Consider the following 20088-nt stretch of genomic DNA (forward strand, 5'->3'; position numbering starts at 1 on the left):
GCTTTTTTCATTACCTTTGACAAATGATCTCAGGGCTCTTACTGCCTGTCAAATTAGGGTAATGAGAAGGAGCAAATGGATTTTTAAGTTTGTTTTAGTGCATTCTTCAGGGAACAGAAGATCACTTGAATTCATGGGTCATGGTAAAGGTTAGCAGAGACAGGCTGCTCTGAGTTCGGCACAGAGACTGGCAGCCAGAATGAGTCATAAAAATAATGAATAGATTAGCTCTCTGAGGCTTAAACTGCTAAAGAAAGAGATCATGGAGCTGTTTACATATGTTTGCTAATGAAAATAAAATGATTCGAACATTTCTGTTATGCCAGTGTATTCAACAAACAAACAAAAAGTTTGGAAGAAATCAAATGTTTTGTACTTCTTTGTAATGTGATTTTTTTCCTGCCTTCTCATGCTACTCTTTCATAATAGTGAAACTAACAGAATTTGATAACTAGTATAGTTTGTATTGCCATTATTAAAATCATCATGTCATTCCAATGTGAGAGAAATGGAGGAGAGATGCTCTTTTCCTATGGCAAAAGCCTATGACTGATTCAAGCAATTCATTTTGTCTAACAAATAACATAATAATGTTATCTGTCTAACAAACAACAAAACTGGAAAGGAGTGCCCACAAAGATGCTGCAGAAAGTTTGAAGTAGGCGCGTACTAAGGAATGTTACATCAGAAAACAGATTCAGGCAGAAAAAAGATACATGCCAGGAACAACAGGGTCTACATTTTTTTCCTTAGCATAGCCACACGGTAAGGTTCAGATGGTGGCAGCAAATACTAAGAAATGAACTGTATAGTCTGTCTACACTCTGTATTTCTGTCTAAAAGGCATAAATGCATCTGTAGTATCTAGATAAAATATGTATTTTCTGTCTTTTTCATTTATAATAGTAAGGTGGGAGCATTTTAGCAAATAGGCCTCTGAAAATAACTGGTGAAGGTAACTAAAAAAGCTTTTACGCTAAACACAACTGTGAGACATTTATTACAGTAAGAAATAGGAAATATTTCTCAATTATGTATTGTTGTGCTTTCTACTCTATTTCTGTAACATTGTCTCTTCAAAAGTGACAGATTTTAATAAAGTTTGATATTACACTTTAATATTTTTTAGGGTGAATCTGTTTTAGCAATGTTAATGGCAAATGCAAAGCATCTTCTTACATGTCTTGTGACTCTATAAAGCATCTTTCCCTTTTGTGTGCATAAGGATGAGCTTTTATTTTCATTTGTGGAGTCTAACTAATTTGAATCCTCCTGTTCATTGTTGCTTACCTGGATTCATTGTTTTCAGTTTTTGGTTTTAAATTCTGGTCTGATATTTGCATACTGTCTCCACTATATGTTGCATTACATAAAATGAACTGATTTCTCATTGTACCATTCCAGGCTTCCAGGACCCTCAAGAGTGCCAGCTGCAGGCAGCAGTACCAAAGTCCAGGGAGCTTCCAATTTAAATCGGAGAAGTCAGAGCTTTAATAGCATTGACAAAAACAAGCCTCCACAATATGCAAATGGAAATGAAAAAGGTAAGTGATTTAAAGTTACTAAGTTCACTCTACATAACATCCAAGAAAGAAAAAAACCCCATCCACAAGGGTCAAAGAAGTGAATGTAGTGTTTAGACTTGACAAGGAAAACCTATGGAAATTGGGGCCTGAATTAGGACTTGTGGTTCAATTGGGATTAAAATTCAGAAATGAAAACTTGCAAGATGTTATAATTGTATTTTATCCCTCTTTGATGGAAATATGATAGGGTGATTTTTCTGAAGTAAAAATGAATCCATACTGGATGCCTATAATCTTGTTCCATATTCAAGTCTACTCATACTCAAAGGAAGACTGCCATAATTTTCAGGGGACTTTGCATCTTAGGCTCTAATGGATAAGAATCAGAATATTATACTTGCATCAGAATGCTACATTCTTTAAGACCCTTACCTACTGTGTACATAATACTGAATAGAGGATTGGAAATTAAGTCAAGTGTAATGAAATTTTGCAGGGATTTGGATTCAGTGTTCATGTTTTATTGTCTCTTTTAAATATGAGCTTCCATTACAACAACAAACTGAGTTCCCTGGGTCCTTCCATTTCTCTCACCATGATGCTATTTTCCTGGAAAATATGCCTCTTCAGGCTTTATCTCAGAAAGAATAATGTAAAAATTCAGCTTTCTGAGTTGTGTAACTAATCTGTCCCCTTCCTCCCCTTCTTTCTCCCTTTGTGTAATGAACAGCATTTTATTCATATCTCTGGGTTAGAATACAGTTGAAAATGATACAATATACATAGTACCCGTTTGCATCCTTGGGGTCTGTGGGAGGAACAAGTATGCAATGAATGTTCTTCATCCAAGCAATAGGCAGCTATCCAGATTTTTTTACAAAACTCTGATGAACACACTTTGCCCCTAGCTGTATCTGAAGATATAAAACCATCCTTTCAATAGTTATTTCTTTATTTTTACTATCAGGGTTGAATGTTTCAGATAGTTCTATAGTGGGTTTTATTTTACCAAGGACTTGTTTCTGTCAAGGCATCCAGGCTAAAAGTAGAAAGAGATCAGAGTGAAAACTGAGCAGACACTGTATAGTTCACAAATACAATAGTGAATTTATGAAGTAGGAGATGTGGCTGCTTGAGTGAAGGTATGTACAGCAGTTTAGGTTTTAGAATTTCTTCATAATGTTGACATGTTTGCTACTGAAATATGTGAGAGTTAAATGATTCAAGGTGAGACATGCTTGTAGATATTAATATTCTTAGCTCATTACTTGGAAACTATCTTTTGATTGCTAAGGTTTACATTGCACATTTGTGGCTTTTTGCATGATGGATTTATTTTGCTTTCTCATTTCTTTACAGCAGAGAATGAGGTGAGATTTTTAGTGAAGTTATCACTTGCAAGAGGATAAGGGGTGGCTTTTTTGTCTATAATAATTCAATTCATTTTACAGGATATAGAAGATATAATGTTATGTAACTGAGGAGTACGATATTTGAGATGTTTCCATCTGCTCTTTTTTTTTTCCTGTCAAAACAGCCAAATGGATAGAAAAACATTAATTTTACATGATAATCAAAGCTAAATACAAGTTTGTTTTAGGGCATAAAACAGAAGTTCTTTAGAGAATATGACTACTGTGAGTACAAGCATAGCAAAGTGATATTTTTTTGTAATATCCTAAAAGAACAGGAGAACCTGCATTTAAGTACACCATGCTGCTACTTTGCCTAAAGAGAAAAACAACTGAACCAGGATATATTCTAAATTTAGTTATTATAGTCACTAATTTTTGAATATTACAATGAAATTTCCAAGTAGTCTTTTGATATTTTTAAGTATTTGAGTATGTTCTGTAACCTAAGATCTTTGAAGAATTTGTTTAGAAACAAACTTCAACCCTCACAATAGTAATAATATAAAAAAGAAATTTTACAATTAAAAAGTGTCACCATATGTTGACAAACTGATTTTTCCTTACAGTGCAGCACACCTAATAGACCTTATATTTCAGATTTTGCTTCTGATGCAGACGCTTGGAGCACTGAAAGAGACACAGTCCATATATTCTAATCTGAGATATAGATCATATAGTAAATAGTTTGTAAATAGTTTGTAATTCTTCATTTGTGTTGCATAAACTGCGGTAGAAAAAGAGATGACTTTTGCTAAGTAAATAGCCATTAGAGATTGGGACTTCCAAGGCTCTTCAAGAGCAGACCACTGTTGTTACATTTTTCTCTTCTGTACACTCACCTGTATGTGCTATAAGGAGGCCTCAGAAAATATATACAGCATAAGGCTGGTGTTTTGGTTTTTTTTAATCCAGTTATGTGTAGTACTTGAAATTCATTCATGCATAACATGGTTTCCAACTCAATCACAGTGGGGAGTGGATATGTAATCACAGAGTTAAAGGAGACCTGAACGTGATCCAAAATAAGGTGTGATATCTGCTTTTATTTAGTACTTAATTATTTAGTCTCTCATTAATATTATCTTCTTTGAATGTTGCCTAGGGAGTAGTTCAACACAATAAGAAACCTAGTGCCCCTGAGCAAATGCAAGTTTGCTCTTTACAGGGCAGAGCCCAGTTTTCAGTGACAGACAATCCCTTACTGTGACACAAGCAAGTGTGTGTAACTCTAAGTCAGAAACATAGAATGCACCAAAACATTAAAAAAGCCATTAGCTGAAATTTCTTTGTGGAGCTTCAGTGAGATTCTTTTCTTTGCTGTACTTTGCAGCTTACAGATCAATTTCAAAGAACACGTCTGTTTTCCAAATATATCAGATCTGTCTGCTTCCAACTTAATAACATAGAGATGGAAATAAAACTAGGAAAATTAAACTATTTGAATAAATTAATTATTCAGAATGCTAATAAGGTGGATACCCAGGGCATTTTCAGTACAGCAAAGTAATGTTCTAATTGAAGTCACATTTTAAAAACAAATCTTTACCATTTAGGTCTTAGAAACAGTGTATCTGAACACTGATAAGGGCCTTTGTGTCATGCAGTTTAATTTCCAGCTCTTCCATATAAATTAATAATATAAAATGGAGTTTGTGTATTCTCCAAACTCAGTTTTAACAGTATTAACAGAGAAACTCTGCAGTGGAACTCTATTGTCTAATTATGCAAGCTGTTTTTAATCCATGACCAGTATGTACATCTGTAGCTAATTGTGTATGTTCCTTCTGGTGCCAGTGTTTTTCCAGTTGTTCCTGGTCGTTTTCTCCTCTTGTGCTGATAAGGGATAGCTACTTTCTCATGAACAGCTAGAAAGGGAGAGTTGAACAAGCTGAATTCTTTTAATCTCATGAGGTAGACTTCCCATTCCTCCAAACATCCCTATAGCAACCCCATTGCAGCTCTTCCATTTTCTACTAACCTTTTTTATTGTGAGTGACTAAAAGTGGATAATCTGGACATCTGCCTGATACAGAATATTTAGATTATCATACCTAACTTTGCTGCCGTGACAGAGCTGTTGTCACAAGGTCATCTTCACCACCAGCACAGAACACAGCAAAGGTCACAGATGAGAATAAAAAGGAGATTATATATTGGGTCCGAGTTCAACTCTTTACGTGGCCTTTATTTGTGGAACAGCCTATGAAAAGTGGATTTGAAATGTCTATTCAGTTGTCATGGCCTTGCTGAGTTCTAGAAGAAATTTCTCATTTTGCACTGAACACCCCAGGATGTTGCTGCTGTGCTTTTACAGTGGGGGTTGGGCTGAGCTCTGAAGCACTGAGTTTTTGAGCAGAATGCAAAACAGTTTTCAGCACAAGCTGACTATGCATTCGGCCATAAGGGGGTTAAACCCGAAACGGAAGACTATCTTCTTGAAAAATTTAGTTTATAGAAATAAGAAGTCCTTGTCATAGGTTGGGTTCACTCTGTCTCAAAATCACCACAAGGTGGGGACAGGTTTCATGTAATGAACAGCTAAAGCCAAGCCCAATTGAACGTGCAGAAAGCAGTTAATTATGTGCAGCTTCAAGTAATGCATTTGTGCTGGGGGTGAAATAGATCTTTTAATTCCACCTCTTTAAACATACAGACAGGTTCTCAATATTTCTTGAGAGCATGCAGCACACATTCCTTGCAGAAATATTAAGGATACCCTCTACATTGAAAAATAAAAGCTAGTTAAAGTTCTCTGTAATTTTTTGTTGCTGTTTGTATTTTGTGGCATAGGGATCCAATAAATACCAGTGGCTCCAGGAACCTGGGGGTTTTTGCTGTATATATGCCAGAACAAGCTGTTGATGAAACAGTAAATACTCTTCTTTTTACATTTTTCCCCCAATGAATTTAACATTATACAACCAGAAATATGGCAAGGCATGCATTCTTCTTTTTAATCAGAACACTTTCTATTTTATTTTTTTTTATTATTTTTTGGAGTAAAACTAATAGCCTGAAGCCATACAAATGTAACTAATACAACAGAATGTAGTGGCATCCCACTGTTCACAGATTGTTACGTGTATTCTGCATTAGCTTTGTGTATTCTTATGGTGAACTGTTCTTCTGCAAAACTATTGATATAGCTTAAGACCCCAATCCTCCTCTGTATTTAGGGCAAGCTTAGCACAAGACAAGATGTGCACAAAAAGGTCCTTGTGCACATCTAGTTCTGGGCTACTAGCCACTGGGGCTGATTCCTGGTATAAATTAAAGAAGCCTGAGGGCTGCAGAAATTTCCAACAGCTGTGGTTGGCCTCAGGCTCTTTTCCAGCATCTGAGGCTCACCAGAAAATAGCAGGAGGCCAGCCACAATTCCTGCCTTGGTCCCAAGGGAGGGATCAGTTCTGCAGCTGCCCACCAAAGGTGCTCCATGATGAACTTGAAACCTGGAGAATATGCTCTAACCTCACCTGTCACAAAAAATACTCTGAAGCAACCCTTACCAGTTAATGTTTTCTTACCTAGAACAGGACTCAACAGAACAGCTCAACCTTCTGTGAATGAGCTCATTTACAGAATCATAGAATCACAGAATGGATAAGGTTGGAATCATCTGGTCCAACCTCTCTGCTCAAACAGGGTCATCCTAGAGCACACGGCACAGGACTATGTCCAGACAGTTCTTGAATATCTCCAGTCAGGGAGACTCCCCAACCTCTCTGGGCAATCTGTTCCAGTGTCCACCTGCACAGTAAAGAAGTTCTTCGTGTGCATCGGTTTCTGCCCATTGCCACTTGTCCTATTGCTTGGCACCACCGAGAAGAGCCTGACTTGACACCCTCCTTTCAAAGACTTGTGTACATTGATGAGGTCTCCTCTCAGCCATCTCTTCTGAGGCTGAACAGGCCTAAGCCTTCCATCCTATCCTTGTAAGAGAGATGGTCCAGTCAACCATTTAGCACTGTGGGGTTTACATATCAGGCTGAGGAGCACACAAAAGACCCCGGGCAGATGGAATTATATGGCATCTATTGAAGGTGGAGGTGATTGGCGTGCTGGGACCAGTTGTTAATAGAGTTAAACTAGTAAAAGATCTTACATGTCTGTCATGGTACTTTTGCTCATATTTTTTTAAAAATATTTTTAAACTAGTTCTTCTTAATGCAAAAATCTTTACTAGGGGTTTAGGAGGACTAAGACTGAAAAAATGAAAATGATGCATAAATTCATAATCTGTGCTGAAGGGAAAAATGTCTTCAGTGTTCTCATGGTTGGGCACTGGAACAGACTCCCCAGGGAAGTGGTCACAGCACCTAACTGACTTCAAGAACTATTCGAACAATACTCTCAGGCACATGATGTGACTCTTGGGGAGGGTCCTGTGCAGGGCCAGGAGTTGGACTTGATGATCTTTGTGGGTCCCTTCCAGCTCAGCATGTTCTGTGATTCTGTGATTATTCAGGCGGGGGTACCCCAAGATATGTCATACTATGTGTTTATGCAAGACATCAAGCACTCCTTCTGCCATTAGATCAACTAAATTTGCACTGCATGGGCTTTCTAATAGTACAGAATTCAATATACTATAGACAGGCTTATGTCTAATTCCCTGACAGTCCCAAGATAAGGCAAGACAAGATAGATCCACCAAAAGAAAATATGTCATCTGCTGGAACAGGTATATACCACGTGTTTGATTGCCGTTACCACTTCATTTCTCTGGTGCTCCAGAGTGATCATGTTTAAAAATTCAGATATGTCTTGGGAATCTGAACTTTGTGCAGAAGACCTTAACTCTTTCATGCCTTAGTCAGTTTTGCTTAACAAGGCTAGATGACTTTTTTAAAAATGACAGCTGTTAATTAGCAGAGTTTGATTATTGTAGGAGTCTTGTTCTCATTCATTCTGAAGATGAAGTTCGTGATGTAAAGGTAGTGAATGTGCCAGAGCCATGTAAACAAGCTTTCTTTACCTACCTGAGCTTCAGGCCCAAAACAGCTATTGTTGCTGCACCCATGAAGGTGATACATCAATGTAACTTTCCGGTACTGACACTGGTGAAATTGCTGATAAAATTTTTTCCCACCTATGAAAGTGTACTGAGATAAGTTCCTGAAGTCAGCTACTAAATATTGTGAACTGTACTTAAAACTTTGTGAATATTGATTTTATCCATTTAATTTCATTATTACTCAGTCTTCCTCCTGCCTAAAACTTTGGCTTTCTAGCACATATTTTAATTTCACTAAACATCAAACCCATCTTTGTCTGGTTTTGTTTTTCTACTAGAATTTTAGTATTCTTTTTTCTTCAACGTCTCAGTGCTTTATAATCAAAAAGTGATTGGAAGAATTTCTTTATGGCATATTAAAGATAAAATCTTAAATTGGATGGCTTGATTTGCATAAGGAAATGGTTATAAGGAAGGTGTTTCTGAGATTTACTTAAGCTCATGGAAGTATTGAACAACACCATGATGATGGGAGGAAAGAAAAGCATTTTCTCTTAGCATCCTATGTGTTCCGTGCACATATAAATTATGTTTATTATAGATCTCATATAAGTGTGTTTTAGATCTCAGAGGAGTATGATATCACCTTTAAGTAGGAAATGGGAGAGTAACTATACCACTATGTTTTTTTTTCTTTTTTTTTAAAGCAGATTCACCAAAAGGCCCTCACCCATCTGCAGGTATGAATGGAAATGTGCAGCATCCCACCAGCACTGGGCAGCAGCAGGTCTCTGCCATACCCTCTCCAAGTGCCAGTAAGCCTTGGCGCAGCAAATCCATGAATGTCAAACACAGCGCGACCTCTACCATGCTGTCTGTGAAGCAGCCTAGTCCTGCAACCTCCCCTACTCCAACTTCAGACAGGCTCAAGCCACCGCCTTCTGAAGGTGTGAAGCCCCCTTCATCTGGACAAAAATCTATGCTGGAAAAATTCAAGCTGGTTAATGCTAGGACTGCTCTGAGACCTCCTTTGTCACTGAGCTCAGGGCCCAGTGACAGTGGGAGAGAGGATGATACCTTTTCAGAGTGTGGTGAAACCGATGTCTTAAGTGGTGGGGTGAACAGTGGCGGCTCAACAAGTAGCAGTCCTAAAGTATCACCGAAGTTAACCCCTCCAAAAGCTGGCAGCAAAAATCTCAGCAATAAAAAGTCTTTGCTACAGCCAAAGGACAAAGAGGAAAAGAACAGGGACAAAAACAAAGTTTGCACTGAGAAAGCAGTCAAGGAAGAGAAGGATCAGGTCATTGAAACATCTACAAAGAAGAGCTCAAAAATTGCAAGCTTAATCCCAAAGGGAAGCAAGGCAACAACAGCCAAGAAGGAAAGTTTAATATTATCTTCTAGTGGGATCCCAAAACCTGGATCAAAGGTGCCAACAGCAAAGCAGAGCACTTCCTCCACATGCACGGGAAGTAAGGAGGCTGAAAAACTGAGGACTACAAAAGGAAATCAGTCCCAGTCAACAGCAAAATCTCAGCTTAACGAGAAGGCTTCTCCTTCCTCTGGTCTTGCTTCTTCTGAAGAGAAAGAGCCAAGTGCGGGATCCTCTGCAGCTCCGTCGACCTCGATGGCTGCAAGCAGTGGCCAAGGCACAGGAAATGGTGTCGTCCAGCTTCCTCAGCAACAGCAATACAGCCACCCCAACACTGCCACAGTAGCTCCATTCATTTATAGGTAAGGTCATGGAGGAAAATTGGTTTCATGCTACCATTTAGGAAAGAGAACTAAAATGGATCGAGTAATGGTGGATCATGCTGTTACGGTTCTTATCTCCCAGTTTCTGTCACAACATCATGCCAGTGTTTTCCTAGTATCATTGTTTAATTGATGTTACTGTATGAAAAATTTCTTCCAAGAACTGTCTGTACGTTGTACAAAAGTAATCCACTGCAAATATTTCCCATTTAAAATCCAGAGTGTTTTCATTAGAAATACAAGTCATAGGGTACATTGTCTGTGCTGCCTTTGAAAGGTCATGGCTGAGTCTGGGTTTCTAGTGTGAATATTCCTGTTTGCATTCTAAGAATCTCAACATATATTTGCTGATATTCAATAATATTTGCTTAAAATAGACTGTTCTCTTAAAAAATACTAAAATGAACTGCTGATGTTTTCAGAATATGTAACAGTACTGGTAGGATATTTAAAGAAAAGACATACACAAATTTTTATAAGTATTCAAAAATATTTCAGCACTTTGGGTAGACAGAGAAGGTTGCTGTTTACAGGTCCTTTTCCTGTTTAGTTTTATACGTGAACTAGGTGTAGATTAACTCCATGAAGGCAGTTAATTTTTACAGGCAATAGTAACTCTTTGGATGTCCAAGGCTCTGGAAGAGAAGAATGAACAGTTAAATGTTCTAGTGTCAAACTTTGAATTTATTTTTCTGTGTGATAGAGTAACTGAAGAGAAGCTGGGAGATTTCACTGTTGTACAGCTCAGAAGATACAGTAAGTGTAGAAAGATTGACAGGCTGGTTTGAGTAATAATTTCAGATGTCAACTGTTGGAGGGCTTTAGCTACAGTTGTGGGTAAATTTAACATCTGATAAAATGACAAATTCATTATTAAGCAAAATATACTGGCAGTTTTTGTTAGTGACTAGTAATCTAGATAATCTTGGCTAAACAGTAAAGAAGTGGTGAAGTAGGCTCTGAGGTAGTATATATATCATTGCACATAACTAAATATAGCTTCAAAACCAATCTGGATGAATGATAAGTTAAGAAAATTATATGGGAGGGAGAAAAGGCTCAATATAGCTTATATTTATTCTAATATCCAGTGGATAGCCTCTTGAGTTTCAATTAGATCTTTCACTGGATGTATTTAATGTGCATGTGTCTTTATAACTATCTGGAATAATATCAGTGATACACAGAATTTGCAGTGTTGTACATAGGACAACCTACTTATGTGTTAGGGTACATATACAAGAAAAGAGAAAAAGAAGCTAAGCTTTACCTTCAGTTGTATGTGCTATTTAATGGTAATTTTACTGTATATTGATGCAATTTCATTGCATGGTGGAGATATCATTCCTTTAAGCTTCATCATGAAGCAAAATGTATTTTGAATTTTAAAGGGTGATAGAAGCATGCATCTTCAAGTAAAATTTAGTATTAATAATTGTCTGTTTGCTCCTAGCAAGCAGCAAAGGAGACTGTATTTGAAGTTAAATCTCACATGAAAACAAAATTTTCAGAGCCAAAGTCTGATCTCAGAATGCCATAAACCCAGAGTAATAGACTGACTTTGATGAGGCTACTTCAATATGTATCTCTGTAACTGAGAGCAGAATCTGACTCAAAAATAGTCAGTAACCACATTTCTTAGAAATCTCAAGGGCTTTGTAATACAACACAATGATTTCATAGAGGAATATAAATATAACCAAGGATAAAATATCCATATTTCCAAAGTCAGCATATTTATTTTGGTGTATATATGGTAGGTGGAAGTGAACATGAGCTGAGGTATTGTAGCTACATTTTCTTGTTCTTAAATATAATTATTTTCTGAGTCACCACAATTTATACACTGAATTTTCAGGTTTGCTTGTTAACAGCTTTATATGAGTTGATAAACAATAGTTACCATTCAGACTAATAGGGGTTTTTTCCAGCTGGAAGGAATATCTAGGTTCTTTGAGTTTGTGCTGCAGTCGTTGTAAAAAGTTTCAATAAAAATTAGTAAAAATACCGTGCTTTTTATCCAGAATCCTGCAGAATCTTGCAATATACTGCTGTGGTCAGTTTAGACTGTTAGCACAAGGATAAGTAAGGACACTTATCCTTACTTACAAGGATAAGTAAGCTAGCGCTTTTTCTGGTTTGTTGCTGATACCTGCGGATATTTTTTGGAATGTTTGTTATTCAAGAGGATGTTACTGTAGATTTGTGAGTAAAACAAAATATTCCAAAGAGTTTGTTTGAGATCAGCATGTATTTTGCCTAAATAGAGAATGAAATCCTATAATAGTTATCAATATTCATGTTTTCAAGGAGTTGTATATTTCTATTAACTGACAGTAGGTGGAAATACTGTTTCACTGGCGAGTTCTCAAATGACATACTGCACTATTCGGCTTTGCAGTCTTGGTGCTTTGTCCTGTCTTATACCACATTGTATTTTTATTCTTAAACAACATGGCATGGAAATTCATTTGGGATTATTGCTTCTCTTCAAAGATTAGCAGCAATAGTCAGAGTTGCATCTAAATGGGTATAATTTAAATTCTTCCATCTTTCTCAGCAAGTGATTATTTATTTTTAAATGTGGTTGTGAATGTATTATTTACAGTCCCTTATGTGTCCCCTCTGAAGCTGACTGCAGGGTCCAACTGATATAAGACTGAAGTAGATGTAATTTAGTTGCCAGAAAGCTTGAGAAGAAAAAACCAACAGGAAAGCTAAAAGGAAGGTGTAACAGACTGTATAACTTTTTAAAATACACCAGACACTATTTCAAATTACACATTCCTCTATATAGACAAAATTGGAAGAAGATGGAAATTGTGCCATCTGCCAGAGTGCCTTAGACTTGTATTGAAATTGGCCATAGAATTTAGCTGTCTTTCTAGTGGTGCTTAAATTTCAGATGAAGAATAGTGACACAGAAGTTTGGTACTTACTAGTCTACAGTGAAAACAGGTTAAAAAAGGTAAAATAATGCAAACAAAAAACAAAATCTGAGTCTGTCTCCTAAAAACTTAGCAAGAGAATAATAGGTTAATTGCTCAGTATTTGGAGTTCTTAGCTTTCCTACACATTGATCGAAAGTGGAGTTTAACTTGCAATTCCAAGCACTTTCTTTCCCAGAGAAAAGCCTGTTGTATGCAATCATTGCTTTATTTTTGTGAGCCAAATTATATAAGTTTGCATTATTTCCATAAAATGGGAAACAGTAGTCCCAGGAGTAACACAATATCTCCTCACTCCATGGGGCAAATCCTTAGTTAACGCAAATCATCATAACCCTCCATGAAGTATGCGATATATTGGAAATTAGTGTTTGCTTTGGATTTTCTTAAACATTAAAGGAATATTTCAGTAGGAGAACGTTGAGTTGTAACTGGATGCATGTACTGCAGCTTATTCTATTGACTACTTCAGTAATCACTGTAGGAGCTTAGTAAGTGTCTTTTCCAGGGATGAAATATAGAATCTGAAGTGCCCAAATCCCAGGGGCTTTGGTACTCAGGAATTGCTTCTTGCCTGAAATGCTGAAAGTATAGAAACTACTGCAGAGAATCAGATGACCACTCATCATCCTGAGCTGCACTTTTATCTCGTGCACTGTTTAAATTTCAATTTTTCAGATAAATTTGTAGTTTAACGATAGCAATGTTTGGAAGAAGTTTCACAGAATCACAGAATATACTGAGTTGGAAGGAACCCACAAGGACCATTGAGTCCAACTCCTGGCCCTGCACAGGACCATCCCCAAGAGTCACACCATGTGCCTGAGAGCATAGTCCAAATGCTGCTTGAACTCTGTCAGGCTTGGTGCTGTGACCACTTCCCTGAGGAGCCTGTTCCTGTGTTCCAGCACTTTCTGAACTGGGACTTTGCAGAGTTACTCTCTGAGCATCAATGCTGGACTACAAACACTAGTTTGGCCCTCCTTTTGTCCTTGAAGAGTAAGAAACTGGTAGTTTCAGCTACCTAATAGTTTGGTGTAGAGAAGATGGTGCCAAATTCTTCCTTGAAATTCAGGGCGAAAGGATAAGTGGTAGCAGATGTAAGTTACAGCAGGGGAGGTGCTGCCCTGAAAGTTAGAAAAAATGTTTTTACCTTGAGGGTGATGAAACACTGGTGCAGACTGCCTAGTGAGGTTTTGGAATCTCTGTCCTTGGGCATGTTCAAGACACAACCAAACAAGGCTCTGAGCAACTTTATGTAACCAGACCTGCTTTACGCAGGTCATTGGACCAGATTGCATCTAGAACGTTTCTGGCCTAAATTACTTTGATTCTGTGAGGATTAAAGTGTTCACTAGATAGAGGCAGACAAAGGAAATATCAGGAATTTGCAAGCATGTAAATTCCATGCTTGATTTACAAACACATTCCAGATACTAAAACTTTCTTCCTGACTCCTTTACTATATGGTGATTAAATCAATTGTATTGCTAGGCCATAGCTTCAAGGTAGCGTAGGAAGTGCACAGCAGTGACAGATGGGAAGGAGGATATAATCTGGTTGTACCTCTGGAAGCACAGTGAAATTCAATTTCAACAGCCTCTTCAGGGTGTTTTTATACTGTCTTAGGGAAAAAAATAAACTACTCTTTAAGGATCCTGCAAACACAGCATCTGCAGGATTTGTTGAAACCATATTTATGTCCACTTTTAATGACTAGAACCTACTTCTAGTCAACTAGTCAACTTTGTGGAGTTGAAACTAAGTTTTCAGTAAAAAACATTCTGTCAGTTAATGGTATTTGTTAATAATAGATTGTGCTGCTAAACATACTGCAAGTCCTTCTTTAAAAATGTGAGGACTCAAAGTCATACCGCGGTGCTTTATTGATTTCTGTTATTTATATTACTGCTGTGAAAATAAAGCAACAGTCACCACCAAAATTTTGCAATTGTAGATAGTGTTAAACACTGACACTCATCAGTTTTACTTGTAACAATAGCATGCTCTTTAGAAAAATCCTTCCACTTTTCCATGCTTGATTTATAAGTAATTATTCAAGAAAAGTTTCAGGTGTAGAAGTGTTGGCTTAAGAGATGGGAAGGATAATAATTGAAGAAATCATTGCAAATACCTACTTCAATAATGCTGAGTTAAAATAGTAGCTTGATAATTCGGCTGTTTGCTGTTTATGATCTGAAGTTATTCTTTTAAATTGTTATACAGACAACATAGCCTTATTCCTTTGACTAAATAATCAGTAAAATGCAGGATAAAGGACCTAAAAGAATATTCTGTTCAGGCTTCTGTAACTGGTAGCCATATTAACTCTTTCATAAGCTAACTAGATTTTATTTTAATCTGCACAACTCCAGTGTGAAGGTTCTTCCAGAAACTCACTCATCTCATTTATAGAAATTTTTTATATCCCGCATAATGAGATTGCATTCATTTATTACCTTGTTAATATCGTCCTTTATCTTAAAAAGTTGTTTTCCCTCTTTTTCAGTGCTCTTTTTAAATATATGAGGGAATAACCCCATCCCCTTCCTTCTCTTTTGCAAGACTAAACCAAATCAACTCTTTCTTTTTTTTTCCTTTCAGAGGGTTTCATCTTCCTCACGAGCATCCTAGTAGCCCTTCCTTGCATCTGTTCCCAATTTAACTCACATGTCTTGAACATGGGTAATCAGACTGCTCATATTCCAGATGTGGTCCTGCCGGTCTGTTATACTGACAGGGATACCCATTCAAGACAACTGCATCTCAGAGAGCTGTTGGAAAAATGCCAGAATATTTATCTGGCGTCTTTTGGAATGTTGACTAAAAAGCAAACAAATCTTTGATGTTATCTGTGTTTATCTAAGATTGGCTATTTTGTTAGAGGCAGGAAATGACTGACTGTGTTAAAGATCACTTATTAAGCAGTGTTTCAAATTCTATTCTTAAGTACTCCTATATAGGCTCATTTTAATCAAACTGAATGAGCTTGTGCAGGTATGATTGAAAGCAGGATTTGTCCCATTAAGTGAGTTTGATGCTCTTACAAATAGGTAGCATGTTACTCAGTGGGTTCTGGATAAATATATTTTCTGATTGCCATGATTAAAAGAGAAAACAGGTTGTCCTGTTTTCATGAAGGTTGTCTAAATTAACCTGCACTGCAGGTGCACAGCACTGGAAGAAATATCAGTGGGCTGGCTTTGACTAAACTGAAATTCTTTCCCCTTTTCTTTATATCAAGAGAGATGCAAGAATTTAATTATTTTTTAAGGCAGTGGACTATGAATGGGTAGAGGACAGAGGATCATTCATTAAGGCCAATTTGTAAGGTTAGTTAGAAGATAATTTAATTTGCTGTTTGCTTGCTTTGAGCTTAGTGTGTGCTGCAGTCCTGCAGAGATCACTTGAGTCATTCATAGCATTAATATGTCCCGCAGAAAGTTAAAGCCAGAAGTATTGGAGAAGACAAATCTCACAATTTCACTTTCCTTTTCTTTAAAAAAAAGTGGTTGATCTAAGAAAAGAGGCATTTACATTCTTGATCCAGTGTATCACAACCTATGACAGGTGTAGAACAAAGGAACTTGACATTTTAGGTACCCAATGTATACCTGGGTCTCCTTGTTCCCCAAGGGCCCCAAAATCTTACATGATTTTGCTTGGAAATCTGTCACCCCTAGACCATCCTCAGGCCATCTAAGCTTGGCTAAACCTCACCCCAGGCTAAGCTCAACTCCAGAGAAAAGCAGGACCTTGACCATCATGCACCAAAGGGAAGGACTGCTTTTGAAGTGCTGACAGCTGGCAACTCTGTGGAGACCTGCTGGAAGAAGAGCTATTCATGAGAGACCTGGTCCCTGTTTTTTCCTTGGGGTATCTCCATCACAGCTGCCCAAGGGCCAGTGCTTTTTAGTCTGTCTCTTCAACAACAAATAACCAGCTTTCTCAAATAAGCAGAACTTAGACTGCCGCAAAATCCATAACCCTCCTTGGGATTTCTGCTGTTGCCTCAGACAATTAGAATAATTGATTTCTTTTACCAAATTAAAGATAAAAATGATGAATGAAGCTGGTATAGCAGCTTTTTTGTTATTTGTTTTGATTGCAAATCACATTTATGTATTTATATTACACTAAAATTTTCAATTTTCAGGAGAGATAAAAGGGGAATTTCACACTTCTTAGATCTGTTATTTCAAGCTGCCTAGAAATTTAGGAAAATAGCATCATATTTACATTTGGGTTGTGTTTCTGTGGGGTTTTTAAAATACGAATTAAATTAAACATTTTTAAATTATTATTGTTATATGATCTTTGCTATTCAGTATTTTTACTTTAAGGTTTAGGTTCTAGTGCCATCTTAAGTCCCAGAAACTGGATTTTGTGCTGCAATTAATCCCACCAATCAGATTCTAAAATTTGGACTGGAAATCTTTGCAAGTGTCTCTTCTTGCAGTGTTTTTCAAATCATCTTCCTGGTTATAACTCCATCAGGGTTTTGCAAATAGAAAAAGAGCCAACAAAACTGAAGAATGGAAATGTGCTTTATTACTATTTAGTGCATCTCTAAAACTTTTGACGTATCCTGGGCAAAGTTGGGAACTAGTGAAAAATTTTATTAAGTTCTATTTTAATTAGATACATTCACGCATCATGCTGAAGTTTACTTAGTTGCTGTAAGTCACTCATTACTTGTTTGTACTCTGGGAGAGAGATCCAGTCCTTCTAACATAAGTATCTATGTTCCCATACTGTCAATAATGAGCTATATATTCATCTGTATTGGCATTTTAGGCAATAGTCACTGCCAGTGGGCAATCTAGACCATTTCTTCGCTGAAGGAGTGGCTAAGCATTGGAAGAGTCTCCCAAGGGAAATGGTGGAGTCACCATCCCTGCAACTGTTCAAAAAATGACTGGACATGGCACTTTGTAATATGGTTTAGTGGGCATGATGGTATTTAGGTCAAAGGTAAGACTTGATGATCTTAGAGGTCTTTTCCAACCCTAATGATTCTATGATTATGATACTACGATTAAAGTTCTGTTTTACCCAGCCTCATTCCCTAGATGAAGAATTAGTGCAAATGCTGGGTATTGGTAACCAGTGGGGGTCCAGGCCACTTAATCCTTTTCTGATGATAGATGTGCAAATAAACAGGAACAGATCCTTTCTGTTCTCTTTTGGAAGATAGCTTCACCCTTCTAGTTTGATGCAGTGACTGATGTTTGAATAGTTGTACAGTCAGGAATGCTATGCCATAGAGCCAGAAGGAGAATAGGCCAAAAGGATCCCTTTTCGTTTCTAACCAGAGAGAGACTGATGCAAATTCCATATACATTTTTGTGGAGAACACAATAGGAATACTTGAAATGCACCCTTCTAGCTGGATGCTCTTCCTACAAGGCCAGAACCAACCTACTCTTAACAAACTCCAACCTCACTCTGGCTCCAGCCCCAGAAGCTATGTGATTTGGGTTTATCAAAAAGAGTGCAGATCAATTACCTTTACCATTATTGTAAGTGCCCCTTTTTGAGATGTGTTTTTGAGCTGATGGCTTGCCCTGGACTGATCCTGCACTAAGTCTCAGCACTAAACCCAGACATGAGTGCTCATGAGCATTCATGGCTTCTCAAAATGACTTTCAGTGAAAGTAGACATGGCCCTCATTCAGTTTGATGATTTAAAGACCTATGGGAAAGCAGGAAGGACTGTGGAATTTCAGGGTGTGTTCACTGCAGGGCGATAGAGTGAGCTTTTTGTTACTTAAGACACTGTCCTCTCAAGCATCAAATACTGAATTACATTCAAGGTTGGCAGGACATAGTTAACCTTGTAACATGTGCTGAGCTTGCGTTTCCAGTAGCGTGTGACAGACAACAGCTGAAAATATTTTTTTAGAGAGCAATTGTCTGTTTCCAGCATCCAAGAGAACAGAAATTGCTAAGAAAGACAGTGTATCCAATCAGGCATAATTTACATTTCTATTTCCGAGTTGAATGATTCTAATCTATTGACGGAGAGGCATGGACAAGGTGCATTGAATCAATATGATTAGCAAGATGTCCGCTTTATTAGAAGAAACGACAGCTTATATACTGCTAATTACACACACAGACGTGATTCTTTCTCAAGATACATTGGATACATAAGGAAAACATACTGCGTTGTCCAGGACTAATTGGTCCACAGCAGGTGTCCACAAAACTTGTTCACCTTCCAAGAAAACTCCTCCTTCACCTTGGCACCAGGCCTGCGGCCATATTAGTGGCGCAGTATTTTTTAATTATCTGCACCCAGCTGTGCTAAGGTAAAGGTCTCAGAACTGCAATTCAGATTGTTCACAGAACTCCTGCACGGCTACACTAATCAATGGATTCCACCATGTCAATACATGCTGCTGTATGTGCAGATATCTGTTCCTTCAGTTACTGTTGTGAATTACTGAATAAATACATTCCATAAGTAACTTTGACATTCAGTAAGTAACTTTTAAAAAAAATATTACCTGGAAAGTTATTTCATAAAATAACTTACCATAAAATTATTTTGAGAGATAAGTCACTGTTTTTATGAGTTTTATGTATAAAACACACGTTCATCACACAGTTATATGTTTCTGTTTTCAGTTTAATTGATCATTGGAAACATTTTATGGTGAATTTTTGGAATTGATCTATAAATGTCACATTTTAAAATTAGGATATAAATATTTCACTAGTGTTTCAATAAATCAAAAGACTGTGCTATTCATGTCAGGAAAGCTGGAAGAACTTAAGCTCTAAGTGAAGATCTTTTCCCATTTTATTTCAAAAAGTGGCTAGTATATCTTTAGATGTGTTCTTTTACTCTATAAATATGTGGTTGGTACACGTTTCTATTTAATGACATCATAGATCAACAGTTCCATTATAAACTAGATGCTGCAGCTGTTCCTTAAGAAGAGACAATGTATGTGATGCATTTGGTATTATAATCCATGTGCTCATGTATTTCTTGCTATTTACCTTTATGTAACAGAAAATAACTGTATTCAACAAACGGTACCTATTATAATTTATCATTGATAGTCACAGAAATATACCTTCAAAGAAAATATGAGCTATTTGTTAGCAAGTTAATGGAAAAACTTGTATTATCTCATTTCCCCAGCTATATAAGGGGCATTGTCAAAATAAGCTGCACATAGATTTAAATATCTGGGCCATATTTCCATTCCAGACTTGCATAAGCTTTTTCCCACATGGCCTTTCATGCTTAATATTTCATCAATTACAAGTTTTCATTTCCCTTATATATGTGCAGGGATGTGACTGAACAAATTTAAATGGATTCTGCCTAGGTCTGATTGACACTTCTTGCAGAAAAAAAGTGGGGAAACAAAATGGCTCCAAATTTCCTAGCATTAACTATGAGTTGCTCCTGAAGAGAGAGTTCCCAGTTGCCTGTAAATTCATGTAGCTCCAGTTAAACTAACACAGTAAGA

At 37.2% G+C, this 20088-nt stretch overlaps 1 protein-coding gene across 7 annotated transcripts in view; it reads left to right on the top strand.

Moving 5' to 3' along the window:
* NAV3 (neuron navigator 3) overlaps nucleotides 1–20088 on the top strand; it is a 415221-nt gene that overhangs the window by 271696 nt on the left and 123437 nt on the right. For 3 of the 7 annotated variants that reach the window (XM_027679763.1, XM_027679765.1, XM_027679761.1), the window contains 2 exons: nucleotides 1405–1544; nucleotides 8606–9629. In XM_027679763.1, coding sequence (XP_027535564.1) covers nucleotides 1405–1544; nucleotides 8606–9629 — 1164 coding nt within the window. Of the gene's footprint in view, nucleotides 1–1404; nucleotides 1545–2553; nucleotides 2669–8602; nucleotides 9630–20088 lie in introns of those variants that run through there. The other 4 variants (XM_027679760.1, XM_027679762.1, XM_027679764.1 and 1 more) reach the window with 2 other exon arrangements.

Source organism: Neopelma chrysocephalum, unplaced genomic scaffold (genome assembly GCF_003984885.1).
Source record: "Neopelma chrysocephalum unplaced genomic scaffold, ASM398488v2 Primary Assembly neopelma1_59, whole genome shotgun sequence".
In the NCBI taxonomy this organism is placed as follows: Eukaryota; Metazoa; Chordata; class Aves; order Passeriformes; family Pipridae; genus Neopelma; species Neopelma chrysocephalum.